A 23,450-nucleotide genomic window follows, 5' to 3' on the forward strand; every position below is an offset into this window, starting at 1 on the left:
CTTTGTACACCGACTTCAGCAAAGCCTTTGACATGGTGAACCATGGCATACTATTGAAAAAGTTGAGTCGTTACGGCGTTAGGTCTAAAGCGCTGGGGTGGTTACGTTCATACCTTTCCAATAGGCAATTGCGTGTGCCAGTCAATGGGTTCTTATCAAACGAATTTGATGTCATATCCGGGGTTCCGCAAGGATCGCATCTGGGACCTGTTCTTTTTAGAATTTTTCTAAATAATATTAGTGATCTAAAATTGGATTATCAATTATATGCAGACGACATGAAGATATATAGAGAGGTTAGCAGTGAACGAGACCAGTGTATCAGCCAGCAAGACATTGATGAATTTGGGATTTAGTGCAAAAAGAATAAACGGTCATTAAACTTAAATAAATGCACTGTGATCTATTTCTCACGGTCACATAACCAGCTACCTGCAATTTATTTTCTCGATGGACAAGTTATCCAGATGGTTAAAACTATCAAGGATTTTGGTGTGATAATTGATGACAAACTAAATTTTTCGGAACACATTAATAACATTACGCTTCATGCTTATCGAAATCTAGGGTTTATCTGTAGAGCAAGTAAAGAGTTCAAGAATGTCAGCACATTAATAACTTCTCTTCTCAGCGTTTGTCAAACCTATATTCGAGTATGGGTATATTGTATGGTATCTGTATACTGAGCGACATATTCATAGTATTGAAAAGGTTCAATGTAAATTTTGTAAATGTTTACGTTACTTTATGCAGTTAGAGAACACAAATAGCATCAGCGACATATACCACCAATTGAAGATCTGTAGCTTAAAGAGTCATAGACAAATGGCTGACATGTCTTTCTTTTTTAAAGTAATCAATGGGCTGATAGATGCACCTGAAATTTTGGCTGACTTTGACTTTATTTTCTCACGGTCTGACCTGAGAACCAGAAGGCTACTATTGGCTAATAGGTCGGGTAAAAATTATGTTTATCATGGACCTAAAAATAGGATCGCTAGACTAGTAAACCAATACTCTACTGACATTAACTTCTTTGGTGGAACCCATTCCTCGTTTTCGAAGGCGGTGAAAAAAATAATATGTATTATCTGATCATACTGGTTTGGTGTAATAATACTAATACAAGCGATATGGTGCAATATGTGTTTCTTCAAATTTAAATTAATATGTTTCTATTTTTTTATGTTCAATACCGATTGGCGTAAATTTAATTAAATAAATAAACAAATTATTTACAAATTTGTATACACGTGGGTGTATCCGTCGTTTGGTATTGTGTAGGTTGATAAACAGCTACTTAGAGTGCGCTTTAAAGGCATGATAAAATAAGATAACCATGTATGTATTAAATAAAAAAATATTGTTATAATTATTATTATGGAAAGATAACTTTGGAAAACTAATATTCAATATTTAGAATAATGAAGCAAAAGCTGTTAATAATTTTAAGTTGATACTACTATCTTCAACTAGTTTATAGTCCTGAAATATAGTACTACACAGAAAAAAAGGAATGCTTAAATTACAATATTCAATTTTTTTGTTTGAAAAAATTTTCTCTTGGTAAAAAAAAAAATTTTTAATTAAAATATATAAAGCTCTCCAATAAATAAATTTAACTTTCATTTGAAAACATAAATTTTTGCTTTAAAGGTTTTTAGTTTCTTCGAATAAGAAAACAATTTAGTTGACTCAAGAAAATCAAGCTCTCGGTTTCAGAAGATATTAACTCATTCTGAAAACATCCTTTTTTAATATTTTAATATTTAATATACTGAAGTAAGAAATACTAATGCAAATCGATGAGTGCATTACTTTTACTATTTATTACTAAATGTATGGTAAAAATCACAAAGCAGTAATCAATACTATATGTTTATTTGAAAAATTGTCATGTTATTACTTTAATACGAATTTATTTGTATTCTTTATTAGGGGGGGGGGGTAAAGGTTAAAAATCAGATTTTTTTTGGTTTTCTTATAGCTACACATTTTAAGAATATAGTCTCCAAATTTGAAGTCGATCAGAGCTAAACTCTCGAAGTTATTAAATAGTTGGTCTTCTTTAAAACTGTAGCTTCGATTGTTGCGGGCGGTCGGATAGGGAGTGCAGGTAAACAGTTTATTCACTTGGTGATCGTTCTAACCTATATTGTTCTGTTTTAGAAAATTTTTGTGTAAGTTAAAAAAAAAATTTTTTTTTTTTTTTTCATTTTTAGCATTTAAGGTAGTTGTCCTGCTACAATATTGTCAAACAGTTATGAGCCATATGCGTGGTAATAGTAGGTTAGGTTGTAGTTAAAATGAAACATTACTTTTATTTAACACTGTACCCGTGAGAAGGTTACTTACACACTACTCATAGATACGTATACACAAATACTGTTAAACATTTTCTTAAATTATAATTTGACAACCTCGGATATGCTTCACCAGTTGCTGTATAGTGTACTGAGTATCTGTTTAAATTTACCGCTCAAATAGTCAATGCATACTCGCGTACAGCGTTGTCAGATTCTTTCTGTCCAATGCATGGACAAGTATATTTTTTATTTATTGTTGAACTTTGAATTGCTATATTTCAATAATGAGATGGTAAATCCTTTTTTTTTTTTTGTAAATTCTGGATAAATTTATTAATTTTCTGTTAGTTTTTCAAAAATTTCTGACTGTTAGTTTTTTTTATTAGAATCGAGAACGCGACTTAAAATGTATACTCCTCATTACTCGCAATATTAATTATCCAAATTTTGATTATAAATATCTCGAATTAGAGATGGTCAATCGACTTCAAATTTTAATGGTAATTGTATCTTAATACCCTTAATAAGTATAAAAATTTTTAGAACGTTCTGACACTATGTCCATCACCCGACAACTACCTTAAAACTTTGAATGCATTTTCCTCGAAACTACTTTTTCAAAGTCCGTAGGCACTGCTTTTTAAAAACTACATTACTGATTTATTTTAAACTTCGTACAGACTTTTTACGTATAACATACCTCCACCCAACGTTGAGTTTTATAATTTTTTTTACATTAAGGGGGTTTTCCGAGTCCAAAATAGCGCAAATTTTCGTAAAAAATAGCAGTTTTTACTTTGAATAACCACAAAAAATTAAAAAATAACAAAAAAAAAAAAATAATCAGAAAACGTTGGAGGAGGATTTGATAATGCTTTGACTAAATTTCAGTGGTTTTTTATTTTAAATGATTTCCAGCTGAGATGCACTGCTCACCGCAAATCGTTTATTTTAAAAGATGTTCTGAGAAAAGCTCCGTCAACGGCTTGTTTGTGGATACTTTTGTATCAAAAAATTACGTTATGCTGTTGAATCTATATTTAATAATGTCCAAAAGGTTACAGTAAATTTGTTTAATCCATACGCCTAAAAAAATTCGTAAAAATAGTATATTACTATACAAGGGCAGAAAGTTAGAGATTCCTGCACTGCGCGAGGCGAAGCCGAAGGCATCAGACGTGCAGTTTAGGGTTCTCCAACTTTCTGTCCGTATAGTGTATACTATTTTTCTTTATGCCCGGACGAAAGTACGTTGACAAATCAAAGATGTATAATTTATATAAGTACATTTTATCATGTATTGATGCCTGACCCGACGTTTGCGGCACGAGCGAAGCGAGAAAAAAAAATTTATACATTTATTATTAATGAAATCTATTCTTTAGATGCTATAGAATATGACATCACAATTTCTTAATCGAGTTAGAAGTCATATAATATAATAGCCATCATGGAAGATTGCCAAATCGAAACTAGATAGGCAATTTCCCATAATAGGTGAACCTTTACTCCACCGTCCATCTTACGGTTTTAAATAAAATATATATTTATTATTAATGAAATCTATTCTTTAGATGCTATCAAATACATCTAAAAAAAAAATTATCATTACACATTGTTAAGGAATAATTATGATCTTTAAGTTAACAGATAATTAACAATTTTCGGAGTTTTTTTTAATCAATTACAAAAAAATAAAAAATAAAAATATGTACATGTAGAAAATTAAAAAAACTGTAGGCATAATTTTTTAAATAATTTTTTTATTTATAATTTATCGTTTACAAAGAATCAAAAAATTACTTACTAGACGTCGGCTAACTTAAGTATCATAAATAATTTCTTATTTTTTTCAAATTAATAAATTTATTAAAAATAAGTTTTTAGTTTTTATTAATTTTTAGTAAATTTTACTTTTTCAAAAACACAGACGTATAAATTTCAAATAATTTGTAAACAAGTTTTGAGGTTATGAATATGAGCGAGATTGTCAACAAATCTTGTCAAAGTGGCAGTAGTATAGGTGTAACCGGTAATAGTGCGCACAAAAACTCTTTCGTCCCGCTGTTACTCTCTTTCCGCCCGCTGTTATGGATGGCGCGCGAGTAATCCCAGCACGGCACAAATGTTAAACTTTCTGCCATGAACTCGAGGCCGAACGTACGTAATTTCAGCCGAGGTACAAAGAAAAAGCGTTTTTTTCACGATTTAGCCTTTACCCATTGACGGAGCCAGCCGTGAGCAGACTCGTTAATTTTTTTTTAGGAGGAAAATATTAAATCAATAGAAATTTACTTTCTTCAATCATTTTTTCTTTTTGAACTAAACTAATAAATTTTTAACTTGAAACTTTAACTCATTTGAGTCGAAAAAATAATTTTTTAAATCAAAATAATCAATATCAAGAGAAAATTTACTTCAATCAAGATATATTCCGTTTTTTTAAATATTTTGTTGACTCAAGATAATTTATATTGAATTAAAATAAACTTTCGTTCAGTGTCGTAACTACAGAAATTACATGAGATTATTATTTTTCTATACTTGTAACTTCAGAGTTACCACAACTATGCACTTTTCTCTCAGTGCAACATTGAATGAAAACTCGATTTTCTAAAGTCGGACTAAAGAAACCCCCTTACCCCCCTTTTTCGAAAATTTTCAATATTCTTAGTAGGAAGTTGAAGAAATGGTACAGATTCTAATGAACCCCCCCTCCCCCCCTCCTCCTCCTTACCTTATACACAGTTGAAAAATTTGTGTTGAATTTACCACAAATCACATGTTCAAACGGTCCACTCAATTTTTTGTGTTAATTTAACACATTACACTTGTGTCAAACAATAACACAAGCTTAGTGTTAAATAGATTAACACAAAAATTTTGTAAATTTAACAATTTTTTTTATGTAAGCCCAACAAACTTGTGTTAAATTTAACTTAAAAAGTATGTTAAATCTACATTTTTTTAAATATAGTTTTAACAAACTACCACGTGTCAGATAAACTCAAGTATTTGATTGAAAATTCAACGCAAATAATTAATTATTTCGACTTAAATTGATAGTCAATGTAACAAACGTCTAGCATTGAGCTTAACTCAATGACTATGTTGAAGTTACATTGTATCAGTGTTGAAGAATGAAAAGTTGACTTACACAATTGAAATATTAATATAACATAAATTAATTTTTAAAATGTTATTATAGAAATTCTATCAGTTGTACTTCCTTAAAATAATAATAATAATAATAATAATAATAATAATAATAATAATAATAATAATAAAAGAATAATGGTCATGATGGTGAAAATAACGATCACCAATATTTTTAGAAAATAAAGTATTCATTAATTCAAAATTATAAAATTTTACATAAAATAATCTGTTATTACGACATTTGTTCCTTTAAACTCATATGTTTAACTTGAATTTAACTTGGAAATATGACGGAGTATATTTTGTTTCCGCAAACTTCTTACATTTGAAAAAAATTGAACAATTTCAATAATAATTATCTTACTCATTTTTCACAAAATATTTTTTAAAATATAAGTAAAAAAAAGTCACGAACAATAACTCACAAAAAAATACTAAATGATAAACTTTCAAGCAATATGATGATTCTATAGGTTATGTTGGATGATTATAATTAATTCAATTATTTTAAGGCTATGATGTGACATAAAATTGAATAATTTAAATAAATTAATATATATTTACTGGACACAGTAGTGAAAATCTTTTTTATTCTAGAATTCACAGTCACGAATTGGATAATTAAAAACTATTCCATTAACAAGCAAATTTTTGTTGCACTTCTAGACGAATCGCGCGAGAAGAGTGAACGTCCTCTGACAAACAACACAAACTTTGTGTTGATTTTACTCTTTCAGTATATTATGGAATTTGATCAACACAATGTTTGTATTAATATCTACGCAAATTAAATGTTGTCTATAATATGTAACATTTTTTTGCGTTAAGCTAACAAAAATAATATGTAATAAATCCTCGCCTCACACCATGTAAATTCTCGGAATTTAGTCAACCGTTATTTTGTGTTAAATTTGAGTTAATACGAAAAATGTGTTGTATTGATTACTCATAAATTTATTAACACAAAAAACTTGTTAACCTCAGATAACACATTCAACTTTAGTTAAATTTACACTCGACGGTGTCAAATAATTCACACAAAATATTCAACCATTGAATTTTTATACACAAGAACACAAAATTTTCAACTGTGCAATTGAAGTTTCCAATTTTTAAAACAAGTAAAAGCCACTCAAAAATTTGAGAAATTTTTTGGTAATTAATATTTTTTTTTTTTTTAATTATTGTGATTATTGATTACATCATTTCTATTTATCAATTTATTGATGCTCAAGGCGAAATGTCTGCAATATCAGTGTCTTAAGAAATTAAGTTGCACTATAATACAAATCTCACTTAGATTATTACATTTATTTTGAACAGGACTTTTACCGATGACTGAATCATCGAGATTTTCCCGTATGCCGCAGCGTGGAACAGCAAACTCGGCTACAAGCAATGAAGTAGATCTTTTGCAAGTTTTGTTTCCACGACTTGGTGCTGCTGGTGTTACCTCGACTGATATTGTGCCTTCAACGTCTCATTGTCAGCAACAGATTGTAAATAGAGACACCCAGGTAGGTGTTTGTCTTAATTGATCACGTATTTTTATACAAAAAAACACATTAGGGAATATAATTTTAAAAATATTATGGAATAATGTGATTTGCGAAAAAAGTCGATGTAATTGACAATCATAAGTTTTATACGATCGTTAAATACCATATTTATACAAGGATAACTATTGTTTTTGAAAAAAAAATTTAAACTACGATTATCAGTTACTTAGATTTGCACATACTGAATACTTTATTTACAGTTTTCATGCGTTATTTCATTATATTACCTGTAAAATGTAAATATCGTTACTCTAAATAGATCGGTCAAAAATTTTAAAGAAAATAAGATCAACGTAACAGTTATTTTCGTGACCCGATAGAAAAAAATTTTTTCTAATTATATATAATTATATATGATCCTATACATAATCAGATCTGAAAATTAGCCAGGTCTAATTGTATATAATCATATATAACTATATACAATTGCATGAAACAAGATTTAATTATATATAATTACTTCTAAGTAAATATTTGGTTATTTTTATGGATATAATACAAAATATGGCCATACTTAATCCTCTATGACCAATTAAAATACAAAAAAAAAATTATTACAAATAACTTCACGGCTTTAATACCAATGGCGACCCATCCAAATACTTACCCTGCTCAATGTTAACTCTAATAATCCCAGTGCGCCTGTGCTGCTGTCTTGAAAGTAATAATAATTATATGAAGTACATAACGTATCAAATCAGTTTACCATAAATAGAAAATAAAAATTGATTTTATAATATATGTCGATACTCTTAATTTGTTCATTTCACTAAATCTCATTATAACATCAAATTTACTTAAATAATGATTTTATTATTAGACAGTAGCAGGGCAGACCAAGATATCTCATGGAAAGTGTAACAAATTTTTTATTTTAAAATTATTTGAACGTAATTTTGAACATCATTTTGCACTTTTTGTGATTACCAAAAGAATTTTTTTTTTTTTTTTTTTCAAAATAAAAATTTTGATCGGGTCTGGCTATGCATAAACCTATATATAATCATATATGAACTAGTATATAATATAATAATAAATAATTACATTTAAGCTTATGTCAACCAGGTCTGACTAGATCTAATAATGTGTAGACTAATATAATTACATCTGATCGTGTATTAGTTAATTTATGATTATACCTAGGCTTCATTCAGCCAGGTCTGATCAGATCTAATTATACCCATATAGTCATATAAAAACATGAATTTTTAACTTCCCGCTAAGAAAATTGAAAATTTTCAAAAATTCGGGCAGTTATTACTTTCGGTCCAATTTTAGAAAACCGAATTTATGTCAGATTTTGACGTTTTAAGGTTCTAGAAATAGCTATTCTGACTAATTTCACGATACCCGAGTGTGTGCATGTGTGTACGTACACACATACGTAAATAGTTATAACTCTTGAACGGATGAACCAATCTTGATCGTTAAGGTGTTATTCAACGCGGCCTGTTAATATCTAAAAGCCGTGAAAATTTGTGTTTGATCGGTAAAGTGCGTTTGAAGATATTCTATAAATAAAATTTTTTTAAAAATATTTTTTTTAGATAACTTTTAATGTGATTGATGGACCGATTTCAAAATCTAATCGGCTCTAAAAGTTTATAAGCCGCGTCGAATGCCACCTCAATCATCAAAATCGGCTTATACGTTCAAGAGAAACCGTTGACAAAAGAATTAAAGAAAAACATTTTATTTTTTTGCGATTCCTCAAGAACAACTCGATAAATCAATTTCAAAATTTGATCAGCTCTAGAACTCAATAAAACACATCGATTGCCACCTTAAGGGGGGGGGGGGGGAAGGGGTAAGGTTAATTCGTACAAAAAAAGACATCCTTTTGCGAATTTTTTGTATAGTGTTAGAAGAATATTTTGTAAAATTTCCTCGAAGAAACATTGAAAAATACGGCAATGGCATGAATTACTCGGACGCGCCTTAGAAAAAAGTAGGATCGCGGTGCCCCTCTTAACTTTTTTCTGGATGATCTGAAATCAAGGGTTCAAAGTTTTTTCATTAGCTTTATCGTTTTCCCCAGGTAACGCTGAGAGGGTTTTTCAAAATTTGAATTTTTCACTTTTTTGGAACACTTAAGGGGAACAACACGATTTTTTAGCGAAAAAATTGACTTATTTTGTTATTAAAAAGTACGAGTTATTAACAAATTCTAAAAAAGCTCTCCAGAACGTATAAACGTTATCTCGTAAATTATGTACAGAAATAAGGTAAGTGACCCCTCTATCGGCCAGGCCCCCTTTATCGGCCAGTTAGTCGAAAAGTCTATATATTTCTACAATAAGTACGTATTAATGCGTAAATATTTTTTTAAAAAAAGTAAAATTAATCTAGTTTAGATTAAACATAATTTGATTATTGTAACAATCTATTTTATAATTAAAAAAAAAAAAAAGTAGTGCGTCAGATGCGATTTCTGGTGATTTCTTATCAAGTAGGTTAAGTATTCTTGTTTTTTTAATAACCGATTACTAATTAAAAATAACAAAGAAAGTCCGATTTTTTTTTCGTAATCGTATTAGCTCGTTTCATAGTAATTTTAGGAGTTAAAAATTTAATGATTTTTACCTAATTTATATTAAAAATAGGGTGGCCGAATATAGATACAAGAAAATTACCTCTGTAATTTACATATATTTTTTTTTTAATTTGAAGTTAAATGTATGAGCTTCAAGGTTCTATCACTGTTTTATACATGAATTGGTTTTTTGTATTTTAATTTTTAATTCGAAAAAAAAAAAAAAAAATAAGCTTAACTGGCCGATAGAAGGGTCACTTACCTTAGTGTTCAAAATTTCAAAAGGATTGGTGCAGTAGTTTTCAAGTTATCATGGGCACTAGACTTTAAAAACGTGAGTTGTGGGAAAAACGCTTTAAAATTTTGAACACTAAAAATTCTGGTATAAAACATCTATAAGCGAATTTTATTGGCTTACCTCACACTGACAAAATTTGCAGTACAGGTATAAACACGTTTGCATTTACGTTGAAATTTCTATAAGTAAAACTGGGAGGTTACATTAGGTATTGTATAGCGAGCGAAACATCTGCTACCTAACAAACGGTCGGGTCGGGTAGGTATAAAAACCGACAAGTATAAAAATACTGGCAACTCCGTCAATTTTGCTCCAATCGACTTGAAATTTTGACACAATATTCTTGAGATATCATGCATTCAGTTTAAAAAATAAAAAAAAATTTTAATACCTTACCCCCCCCCCCCCCCCCCTGACTGTCTCAATCGGTCAATTCGTTCGAGAGATATCGTTGGAGAAAAAATAGTAAAAAACGTTTTTTTTTTTTTTTCGAAAACAAAGGCACTCAAAAGTATTTTCGAGCTCAAGGAGCTCGAAAATAGCGGGAAGTTTTAGAGCTGACTCGCAGGGTCAACTGATAGACTGATTTTTTAAAATTTATTTCAACAAGCAATAAACCATTTTGTTAATTGTAACGCGTACATAAGGCAATATGTTAGGTTAGAGGCTACAACGCCACCACACTCGTTAATACTATACATAAATCTCACATATCAATAGTTGATAAAAGTTTATTAGATATTAATAAACTTCTACTAAATACTGATCAGTGACCTATCAAATGTTGATTTCAATTTATTAATATTTAGTCGATGAAAAGATCAATATTTGATATGTGCAGGATAATATTTAATAAATACAGTCGAATATTTGATATACATGATTTATCAAATATTGATAAATCAATTTATCAAATTATAATAAATTTTTCTCTCATTGAGTTCTAAAGCTGATCAGATTTTAGAATTGTTTGGTTGAGTTGTTTCAAAGATATTCGCAAATAACTGTTTTTTACCATTTCTTTCTCCCGCGATATCTCTCGAACAAATTAACCGATTGAGATAGCTAAGGCGTCAATTAACGCATTTTATTGAGTTCTAGAGCTGATTAGATGTCGGAATTGTTTGATTGAGTTGTTTGAAAGATATTAAAAAATAACTGTTTATTACCATTTCTTTCTCCCGCGATGTCTCTCGAACAATTCACCGGACTGAGATGACTCAAGTAGCAATCGACGCGTTTTATTAAATTCTAGAGCTGATTAGATTTTAAAGACGATCGTTTAAGTTGTTTCTGAGAAATCAATAAAAAACTAAGAAAAAAATCTGGGCGTCGATTGGCCCTGCGGGCCAGCCCCAAAACTTTCCGCTATTTGCGAGCTCAAAGAGCTTGAAAACATCATTGTGAATATATTTTCAAGCTCGTCGAACTCAAAAATGCTATTACATGCAATTACTTTTTGTATAAGCTTTTCAAGCTCTAATCAGTTACGGTTTATGCTAGAGTTTGAAAGATTAAGAATCGAAAATCATTAATGAAGAAGCTCTTCGAGCCCGAAAACATTGTTGTGAATTCATTTTACTCTTCGAGCTCGAAAATACTTTTGTATGCCTTTGTTTTCGAAAAATAATGTTTTTCACCATTTTTTCTTCAACGATATTTCTCGAACGAATTGACCGATTAAGACGGTTGAGGTGGCAATCGACGCGTTTTATTGAATTCTAGAGCTGATCAAATTTTAAAATTGATCAATCTAGTCGTTTTTGAGAAATTTTAAAGAAACTAAAAAAAAAATGATTTTTTAATTATTTCGACAACGATTTCTCTTGAAAGAATTAACCGATTTTGATGGTTGAGGTGGCATTCGACGCGGCTTATGAAGCTTCAGAGCCCAATTGAATTTGGAATCAATCCATCCAGCACATTAGAAGTTATAAAAAAAAAACAACGTTGAAAAAATTTTATTTTTGAAATATCTACGAACATATTGTACCGCTCAAGCTCACTTCTTCAAGGTTGTAGGAATTAATAAGGCGCGTCGAATGCCACCTTGGAAATCAAAATCGGTTCATTCGTTCAAAAGTTACAGAATATTTACATACATATGTACATACGTACATAGTCTCGGACATCATCTTGAAATTAGTCAGAATAGTTTCCTAGAACCTCAAAATGTCAAGATCTGATTTAAATTTGAATTTCGTAAATCGAACCGAAACCAATAACTTTTCGAATTTTTTGAAATTTTTAATTTTCTTAGCGGGAAGTTAAAAAATTTTTTTTTCGTATTTTGCCAATATTTTCGAGTTTACTTGATCAAATGATTCGAAACTTTCAGGAAAGCTGGTGGCCAATAAGCTCTTCTGATTGCCACCTTAACCATCCAAATCGGTTCATTAGTTAAAAAGTTACAAAGAGTATACACACACACGCGCGCACGCACACACACATATGCACAGACACTCGGACATCATTCTGAAAATAGTCAGAATAGCTTCCTAAGACCTCAAAACGTCGACATCTGATGAATACTCGATTTTCGAAAATCGGGGTGAATACAATAATTTCCCGAATTTTTTGAAAATCATCGATTTTCTTAGCGGGAAGTCGAAAATTATTCAAGAACTATTTTTTATTAGAAGTAAAAAATTAGAATTTTACTAGAAGTAAAGTTAGAAATTCGCGACTAACATTTGTAAGAAGGTATTACAAAAAATCTTTCAAGCCCGATGAAAAATGATTTTATACAATTATGTAAAATTGGATAGAAAAAATAGCCCGATCCAATTGTATACAATCGTACATAATTATATCTTACTAGCTGACCCGGCAGACTTCATACTGCCTCAATCGATTGTAGAGCAAAATAAAAAAATCAACTCTGTTTAAGTTCCCACTATATGAAATTGATGTATTACTGTACGATGGATGGTGTGGCTCAATAAGTTATAGATCAAATTGAACGGAATATAGTATAGTGCCGGATAGCTCAACTGGTAGAGCACTCGGTGCGATACCGACATGGTCTAAGTTCGATTCCCAGTTCGGGCTATCTATATTTTTCTCAATTTATCTATAAATTGTCTTATTGAGAAGGTTTGCATGATTTAGGTTTCCACTATATATTAAATTGGTGTAATACCATACGATGGACGGTGTGGCTCAATAAGTTATTTTGAACCTCTGATTTTTTTATCTTTCAGCATAGGTTGAAAGAGGCCTTCATGATTTTTTTCAAATTTTTTCCTCCAACCGTTTTCGAAATATCGAATTTTAAAAAATGAAGAGATTTTTCTATCAAATGCCTGTAACTTCGTGAAAAAAGGGTTAAACAAAATTTTTAAAGAGTCAAAAAATGATTGTTTTTGGATTTCTTTTCGATAAAAAATATCAAAAAAATTTTTGAATCACGCTTCTGTTGAAATTTTAACTTTTAAGTATAAATTGTCGATTTACAAAAAACACGTACTGATCGATTTCCCTCATAATTTTTTCACAGCAAACTGTCACCTATTCTACAACTTTTCCAGCTATGCTCATAATGGGACAACGATGGGATTTATTTTTTTATAGATTTTTTAAATTTCATATTCCACTTTATTTTTAAGAAAAATGTCTTAAAATAATAGCATGCTTGGAATTTACTGTTAATAATTATCTGACACACAACTATCATCAAAATTTTCTTCCACCGTAAAATTATTACTAATTAATTAATAAATAATAATTTTATTAATAATTATTTTTTTTGTCGCCTGCCGAAAGTGAAACAAAAGAAATAATATCGCGAAGCCGACCAAGTTGTTATTATTATATTTTGTGACTATTCAATTTGGTCGGGTTCGCGATCACTTTTTTTTAGTTTCGGAACGCAACATTAAATCCTCCAACGACGTATTCTGTGCTCCAACGCACACATGCACACTATTTTGATAGATATGATTGAATTTGAACTTTGTATAGCGGTAAGAAAGTGTAAATTTACTTTTTGACGTTAGGAACACATCTACATTTCTTAGATAACAGTGAGTGCTTGTAATTTAATATGAACTTTATATAATGGCAATAAAGCTCAAATTGATTCTACGTTTTAGTTAGAAAACGTTTGTATGTGCAAAAGAAAAGGGCTGTTTTTAGGGTTTTCCCGACAATTATTCGATTTTTTCTCGCCGTAAGAACCATCCTTGGACTTCAACGAACATTTTAAAAGAAGAATTGGCCAAATTGGTCCAGGCGTTGTTGAGTTATGCGCTTACCAACACATTTTGCGATTCATTTTTATATTATAGATTGCATACAATCGTATATAATTGTATATATTTTGTATATAATTCGTATATAATTTGTGCAAATTCTATATAATTGTATACAAAATATATACATTTGTATATAATTTTATTATTCTTTTTTGCATTTTTATATAGAATTATATACGATTATATATAATTATATACAAATTTTATAAAATTATGCATCACCTCTATCTACAGTATTTGATTATATACAAATGTATATACTTGTATATAATTAGATATACACCAACGCAAAAAATTAAAGGAACAGCAGAATTTTATAAATTTTTTAGTAATTTTTGGAAGGCTGTAACTTTGTGAAAAATAATCGTATCGAGATTTTAAAAAAAGCATTTTATAGCTTGAAATCTCTAGTTTCGGTGAATTTTTATCAAAATTTTTTAAAAGGTCTGATTATTACGCTAACATGAGAAATACCGCGAAACAAAAAACTTCTAAATTTTTTTTTTTTTTTCCAAAGAGCCCATGGACCGCGGAAAATTTTTTTTCAAGTAAACCAATGCATAGGTCATTTGGCAAATTTATTCAGCTTCGATTTGGCTTTTCCTTTAAGCTCGTAGGAAAACTTGTCGCAGAGATATCAATCTTCAAACAAAAAATGATCCTTTTGGCTTTGATCATCGATATTTCAGGTATCAATGATTGCACAGTAAATTCGAGGGCGGCGTTAAAAACTTGAATAAATCCTCTACAAGACCCGTTCATCATTTTTTGGAAAAAACAATATTTTTTATTTTTAACATCCTTTAGAAATAAGTACAAAAAAATGACTTTTTTTGGTTTTTTAGTAAATCAACTGCTACTCTGCAAGTATTGATAAAAAAACATTGTTGCCAGGGACTTTTTTTAGCTTAATGTACCCCTAATAATCCTTCAAATTTTTTAAATGATCTATCGAGCCGTTTTTTGGGAGTGATGGATTAAAGTTTTGCTAAACACTTAAAGGAACAAGTTTTGTTCCTTTAATTGCGTAGTCATAATCAAAATGAAAAAATAATTTTTTTTTTACTTTTCATTCATTTTTGCATTGGTAACTCAGTAAATGTGAGGGAAAGAGAAAAAAAAACGAAAAATTTCCAAAAAATGTCAAAAAAAAAAAAATCAAAGAAATCAAAAAAATTGCAACTTGTTTTTTGGGCTCGAAAATTTTTTTTTTGACATTTTTTGGAAATTTTTCGTTTTTTTTTTCTCTTTCCCTCACATTTACTGAGTTACCAATGCAAAAATGAATGAAAAGTAAAAAAAAAATTATTTTTTCATTTTGATTATGACTACGCAATTAAAGGAACAAAACTTGTTCCTTTAAGTGTTTAGCAAAACTTTAATCGATCACTCCCAAAAAACGGCTCGATAGATCATTTAAAAAATTTGTAGGATTATTAGGGGTACATTAAGCTAAAAAAAGTCCCTGGCAACAATGTTTTTTTATCAATACTTGCAGAGTAGCAGTTGATTTACTAAAAAACCAAAAAAAGTCATTTTTTTGTACTTATTTCTAAAGGATGTTAAAAATAAAAAATATTGTTTTTTCCAAAAAATGATGAACGGGTCTTGTAGAGGATTTATTCAAGTTTTTAACGCCGCCCTCGAATTTACTGTGCAATCATTGATACCTGAAATATCGATGATCAAAGCCAAAAGGATCATTTTTTGTTTGAAGATTGATATCTCTGCGACAAGTTGTCCTACGAGCTTAAAGGAAAAGCCAAATCGAAGCTGAATAAATTTGCCAAATGACCTATGCATTGGTTTACTTGAAAAAAAATTTTCCGCGGTCCATGGGCTTTTTGGAAAAAAAAAAAAAAATTTAGAAATTTTTTGTTTCGCGGTATTTCTCATGTTAGCGTAATAATCAGACCTTTTAAAAAATTTTGATAAAAATTCACCGAAACTAGAGATTTCAAGCTATAAAATGCTTTTTTTAAAATCTCGATACGATTATTTTTCACAAAGTTACAGCCTTCCAAAAATTACTAAAAAATTTATAAAATTCTGCTGTTCCTTTAATTTCTTGTGTTAGTGTATAACGAATTATATACAAATTATGTACAAAATATATACAATTATATACGATTGTATATGATTTTATACAATTATATATTATTATGTACGATTGTATACAATTGGATCGGGCCATTTTTTCTATCCAATTTAATACAATTGTATAAAATCTTTTTTCATCGAGAGATTACATTCGAAAATTAAAAAATTATTAAACAACTTGTCAAGAGCTGAAAAAAAATTCCAGATGCTTGAAAACACAAAAACTTCAATTTTTAAGAATTAAATCATCATAATGGTCCCAAATTTTCATCAGACTGAGGTTTAGTGTATTAAAATATAATTCCAAGAGGATGACTCATTTTTGATATTTGAAAAAATCATTTTTTAACATTTCTTTCGCCAACAATAATTTCACAAATAAATTAACCGATTAAGATAGTTTTTGCACAACTCGGCGCAATTCATTAAATTATAGAGTTGATTACATTTCGGAATTAATTCATGCCGTCGTTTTTAAGAAATTTTGAAAAAATTAAATAATAATATTTAATAAAATTTTTTAATTATTTCCTAATCTATTCCATCGAATTGCCTGAAATTCTAGAAAACGTTGACGGCTAAGAAGCTCTTTCGATTGCTGCAAAAACCATTCAAATCGGTTTATTAGTTAAATATTTGTAGAAAGTTCCACATATAGAAACTACATACACATACACACGCAGACACAAACTCATACATACTCGGATATCACTTTGAAACTAGTGAGGATAGCTTCTAAGGACTTTAAAACGTTCACATCTCATAATAATTCGATTTTCACAAATCGGGATAATTTCGTAACGGGATGTTGAAATTTTTTTCGGTATTCAATACTTTAATATCTAAGTAAATTGATCTCAAATTGCATTAGTCCGTTTATTAGATTACTTTTGATTATAACATAATGTTTCTAATATACGTTGTCCATCCATCAGTATTGAAATTGTTAGTATTTGGAAAAATTTTTAAGCCTTAAATATTAATTTAATATTGATATTAGTTGAGATTCATTCAGAAACTAAGTATTAAAGGAGCTCTCAACTATTGGTTCCATAATTGAAAGTATAATTTTCTTAAAAAATTAGTGGGAATTTTCTATTAATTGAAATATTTTTTAAATTTTGTAGAGTGGACAAATGTATCAAGCTGGATCCAAAACTGGAGAGAATATAATTTCTCTACTGTTAAAACTTCATTCTCAACTATCAGGTGTGCCTGATAGTTGGAATCCAGACGAAGTTCCAAGCTTTGTTTCTGATGAAGGCAGCAGTGCAAGCAAAATATTTATGACATCGCAATCCCTAGAATCGAGAATCGGTGATGGCCCATTTTTTATTGGTCAGTTGTTAAAAAAAATTTCGAGGCTCGATCCAAGTTTAAACCAAAATATAACCGAAATTAGGAATAAAATCTGGCCTCAAAATAAAGACTGTGAAGATGCTCAGCGTGAGCGTGAACATCGAGAACGTGAAGAAAAACGAAAAAAAGCGAAAGAAAGGCAACAAAAGCTTATGGCTGATTTCGCTAATCAACAAAAACAGTTCATGAAAAAGGCGATGGAAACTGATGAAGCGGGAGCATCTGGTATGGATTGGGATCACAGTGAAACATCGAATCCATTAACTAGTAAAAAAGAATATGATTGTGTTATTTGTAATAGAACAACTTCAAGTACTGATGAAAAACCAATGGGACTTGTTGTTTTAGTCCAAGCAACTAGTGTGATAGGTCATGAGAGACAACAATCTGAAAGACTTCAATTACCAACTTCTGATGATGATTCATCTATACCAAAAAATAGCACTCGAGGCGCTTATTTTGATTATCGAATTGATGAGATGCACAAACATTTTGATACATTTTCGTGGCTATTATCTGTTAATTTAGGTTGGGAAGGTGGAGTGTATGTACAAACTTGTGGTCATCATCTCCATTTAGATTGTTTGAAAGCTTACAGGCAGTCTCTTAGAAGTCAACAAAGACAACAGAGTCTTGCAGTTGAGCGAGGTGAATACCTTTGTCCTCTGTGTCGTCAACTCGCCAACTCCGTGCTCCCGCTTTCTCCTCAACTTGGAGAATGTTCTGCTATTGTTCGGTCCCGCCACACTTCTACTTCAGCAATTCTTTCTGAATTAAATAACTTTCTCAAAGAAATTCAACGTAATCCAGTTTCATCGAACTTATCTATGGCAATGGGAAAAGCCATGGAAGAAATGACGGCTTCAACATACTTAAAATATAAGCAAAAAAACTGCCAACCTAGTCACCAAAGTCTGTTTCTTTTTGTCACATCAGTTGCAAGAACTAATTTAGAAGTAGAACTTGTTCAGCGCGGTGGATCGTTGTGTTCATCTCTACAGGAAACAGTGTCATTAACACCAAAACGAGATTGTATAGTTGCACTTTTTCATGTTTTAGCGATGCATGCAAGAGTTTTAACAAACTGGCCAGTACATCAAACTTGGCAGTACATCTCCGGATTACCTTCAGATTTAGCGACTCCGCTTGCAGTAGCTCCGCATGAACGTGAAGTCCCTTTCCTGCTTAGAGATCCTACTGCACTTCTTATTCAATTTATTCTTCTTTTACCACTACATATCGATCAAACATATTTTTCAAGTGTGGTAAAAGTAATTTATAATCTTTTATATTATCAAGTTATTGTTCAAGTGAGCTGCACCTTAACAAAAAGTGAAAGAAATAAAAAGACAAGATTACCTGAACGAAATACCTCTTCGGCATTGATGTCTTCCGACTCTATTATTCGCATGGTTATTAATCACTTTGAACAAACAGACTTTTATGAAGATGAACCATCTTATCGACCAGGTAGATCAACTGAACAACAAATTCAAACTCTCTGTTTGCCATTTTTGCGAATCGCGGCACTTTTACGTCATCATTTGTATTCACAACCTCTTCCCGACATACGAATACCTGAGGATGAATTTGTAAGACTTGTTTATTATCTCGAGCTTGTAACAGAAGGCATGGATTGGGATTGTTTTAATGCAGCAGTCGCACTCAATTGGCAGAATGATGAAGTTGGTATTACAGTTCCTCAAATGTGGTGCGATCAGTTTCTTGCTTTTTATAGAAGAAGTCAAATTGCTGCTAAAAGACTTATAGCTGATCAACATATATTTTGGCAGGCACCAAAGTTACTGAGTCTTCCTAGGGAATACGAGAAACTTTTTACGGTAATATTACAGTAGATTGAAATGTAAATATGTTAACAATAGAATTTTATTTCGATGTATTTTTTTAGTTCTATCATGCAAGACAGTGCTGCAAGTGTCATTTAGTACCTCCAGAAATCAGTATCTGTCTACTATGTGGAACGATAGTTTGCCTAAAGCAAACTTGTTGTAAGCAACAGAATGTAGGAGAAGCTGTTCAAGTAAGTTCTTTTTTATTTCAAACAACTTACCTACATTTTTGCCATATACCCTAATTTTATTTTTTACAGCACTCAATTGATTGTGGTGGAGGCACTGGTATTTATTTAGTGGTAACATCAACATATATAATAGTAATACGAGGGCGTAGAGCTTGCTTATGGGGTTCTCTTTACCTGGATGATTTCGAAGAAGAAGATAAAGATTTAAAGTGCGTAAATAGAAAATTATTAAATTACACTAACGCAAAAAATTAAAGGAACAGAAAAATTTTATAAATTTTTTAGTAATTTTAGGAAGGTTGTAACTTTGTGAAAAACAATCGTATTGAGATTTAAAAAAAAAAGCATTTTATAGCTTGAAATTTCTAGTTTCGGTGCATTTTAAATAAAATTTTGTAAAAGCTCCCATTATTGCGCAAACATAAGAAACATCGCGAGACAAAAAATTTCTAAATTTTTTTTTTTTTTCCGAAGAATCCACGGACCGTGATCCTTTTAGCTTTGATTATCGATATTTAGGGTACCAATAATCACACAGCTAATTTCAGGGCGGCTTTAAAAACTTGATTAAATTCCCTACAAGACTCTCTCATCATGTTTGGAAAAACAAAAAAAACTTCTTTATTTTTAACATCCATTCAAAGTAAGTACAAAAAAATGAATTTTTCGGGGTTTTTTTAGTAAATTGACCGCTACTCTGTAAATATTGATGAAAAGACTAATGTTGCCAGGGACTTTCTTACTGAATGTACCCCCAATAACCCTGTAAATTTTCAAATTCATCTATCGAACCGTTTTTTGGGGGTGGTCGATCAAAGTTTTGCTAAACGTTTAAAGGAACAAGTTTTGTTCCTTTAATTGTGTAATCATAATCAAAATGAAAAAATAATTTTTTTTTTATTTTTGCATTGGTAACTCAGTAAATGTGAGGGAACCAAAACGGATAATTTTTTTTAAATTTTCTTTCATTTTTAAGTTGTTTACTCTGTAAATGTAAGGGAAAGAGAGAAAAACGAAAAAATTTCAAAAAATGTCAGACCCCACAAAAAACAACTTTCAATTTTTTTGTTTTCTTTTACTTTTTTCACATTTTTTTAAAATTTTTCGTTTTTTCCTAGAAATTTCAAGCTATAAAATGCTTTTTTTTTTAAATCTCAATACGATTATTTTTCACAAAGTTACAGCCTTTCTAAAATCACTAAAAAATTTATAAAATTTTTCTGTTCCTTTAATTTTTTGCGTTAGTGTACTTTTTAAAAATTAGACCTACAAATAATAACAAAAATTGAATTGAAATATAGACGAGGGAGACCTTTATATCTTAGCCAAGAACGATATCAACTTCTAGAACAACAATGGCTTGCCCACCGTTTTGATCACACGAAGAAAACATGGGTATGGCACCGTGATGCTCTGTGACCCTTATCATTGAGTATAACTAGATTCCATAATCTTATTGACAGAAGTAACAATTTTTCTCAGCTGTTTAACTGAGATTACCTAGTTGTAACATCTTTTAAACTAGTTCAGACGTAGCAATGAATTAATGAATTTTTCTAAAATCAATTTGTAGGTAACAAAAACATTGAGTTCTAAGTACGATTAAGTAAATATAAATATATCCATTAGATAAATTTATTGCAAATAAATAAACCATAGTCTACAATCAATAAACTATGCTTAAACAATATATTTTAGTCACAGATAAATACTCAATTGGTGGTGATTATAAAATTGATAAAATAAATTACTTGATAACTAACAAGCGTTTTTAGTCACTGAGAATACGAAAAATAGATTTCAGAGAATGGCATATATTTTTAGTACTTGTCACTCTATTTATTTTTAGGCAGAAATCTTTGACGATTGCCAAGAACAACCATTAAGACACAAATTTTATTTTATTTTATTTCTTTTTTTTACTTTAATTTCAATGTATTCTCTGTAAATATGTAATTGAATATTATAGTAAATTAAATATTGTAAAACAAAAATAAAAAAGATACTATATTGAGCAAAAAAAAAAGAAAAATTATAAAAATCCTGTAAAAGCTTTGTACATAAATAATTGAATTAACATTTTCACAAATGTATGTTGATTCGTCAAGTGAAAATTTCATTTCTGAAACTAGAATAATAAATGAAAGTCGGATATAGTTAATTTAAGATAAAAACATAATCCATTGAGTTCCTAGAAAAAAACAATCTATAAATATCTAAGATCTTAATTCTGTATTCGGCAGACCAACGTTCATCTCATTTTTCCATTATTGGAAATTTTATTTTATTTTATTTGACTATAAACACCGATCGGTTGTATAGATTTATAATAACAATATATTTTAAGTATAGATATAATTCATAATTAATGACTACAAAAGTTGAGAATTGCACTGCATTGAAAAAATGAAAATAAGAAGTAATGAATAATAAGTAACAGGTGGATAATGGTGATATTATATTTGTATTAGTTAAATAGTATGGTGTTTTTGACCCTTGATATAAAAATTGATAAGGAATCATCGAGGAAGTTAATATCAGAACAGTATTTGTTGACTAGGTCAGTGCAAATAATTTTTGGCGATAGAAATATAACTTCCAATACTGAATAATATATTTTAACTTGTAATGATAATAAAACGTAACTGTTTAATTAAATTTTTTTTTAAAGATTAAGTAAGCAACTAAAGTATTAATAATGTAATAAATTAAGCATATTATGGGTTACTCAAATATATATATATATATATATATATATATATTAGGGTGCTTCGTTTCCAGCAAAAGTATTTTTTTGTTGCTCATCAAGCAAAATATTGTTTTTTATGCTAAAACAAAAATTCCTGCCAAGTTTGAGCTCTTAATTCCAACCCTAAGTACTTTCCATTTGATTTCAAAGATTTCCCATTTAAAATACACGTAAATTAAATTACTTTTTTTTTTAACTTTCTCATAGTCAGCTGCGGTTTATGATATCGACGCGGTTTTGGTCGCAAATTGTAGGACATTTGGTGTTCTTCAAAAATGGCCATAGTAACTTAGCTGTAATTCCAGCTGTTTCACTGATGTCCGCTGAGGAAGTCATATTTTCTATCAAATTGACCTTTATTGGTTTGCAGAACGTAAACCAATGAATGCACACCAAAAATGTAAATGGGAATTTTATAAGAAATTTTATTCCCTTCAAAAAAAGTCCTATGAGTCAAGTCGCTAAAGTCTATAGTTTCCGAGTTATAGTAATTTAAATAATTTAAAAAATATAATATTAAAAAAAAATTACAATTGATATTTAATTTCTTAAATTATAAAAATTACTATAACTCGGAAACTATAGACTTTAGCGACTTGACTCATAGGACTTTTTTTGAAGGGAATAAAATTTCCTATAAAATTCCCATTTACATTTTTGGTGTGCATTCATTGGTTTACGTTCTGCAAGCCAATAAAGGTCATTTTCATAGGAAAAGTGACTTCCTCAGCGGACATCAGTGAAACAGCTGGAATTATAGCTAAGTTACTATGGCCATTTTTGAAGAACACCAAATGTCCTACAATTTGCGATCAAAACCGCGTCGATATCATAAAACACAGCTGAGTATTAAAAAGTTAAAAAAAAAAGTAATTTAATTTACGTGTATTTTAAATAGGAAATGTTGGAAATCAAACGGAAAGTACTTAGGATTGGAATGAAGAGCTTAAACTTGGCAAGAATTTTTGTTTTAGCATAAAAAACAATATTTTGCTTGATGAGCAACAAAAAAAATACTTTCGCCGGAAACGAAGCACCCTAATATATATATATATATATATATATATATATATATATATATATATATATA

General features: G+C 29.8%; 1 protein-coding gene across 4 annotated transcripts in view; it reads left to right on the top strand.

Annotated features, from left to right (window-relative positions):
- Window positions 1–22,813, top strand: part of LOC103572217 (E3 ubiquitin-protein ligase Ubr3) — a 38,672-nt gene extending 15,859 nt beyond the window's left edge. For all 4 annotated transcript variants that reach the window (XM_053739420.1, XM_053739419.1, XM_053739421.1 and 1 more), the window contains exons 7-11: window positions 6,789–6,982; window positions 17,339–19,411; window positions 19,480–19,611; window positions 19,681–19,820; window positions 20,913–22,813. In XM_053739420.1, coding sequence (XP_053595395.1) covers window positions 6,789–6,982; window positions 17,339–19,411; window positions 19,480–19,611; window positions 19,681–19,820; window positions 20,913–21,030 — 2,657 coding nt within the window. In that variant the 3' untranslated portion in view covers window positions 21,031–22,813. The remainder of the gene's footprint in view (window positions 1–6,788; window positions 6,983–17,338; window positions 19,412–19,479; window positions 19,612–19,680; window positions 19,821–20,912) is intronic.
- Window positions 22,814–23,450: the final 637 nt, after the last annotated feature.

The sequence above is a fragment of the Microplitis demolitor genome, chromosome 5 (assembly GCF_026212275.2).
Source record: "Microplitis demolitor isolate Queensland-Clemson2020A chromosome 5, iyMicDemo2.1a, whole genome shotgun sequence".
NCBI classification, from domain to species: domain Eukaryota; kingdom Metazoa; phylum Arthropoda; class Insecta; order Hymenoptera; family Braconidae; genus Microplitis; species Microplitis demolitor.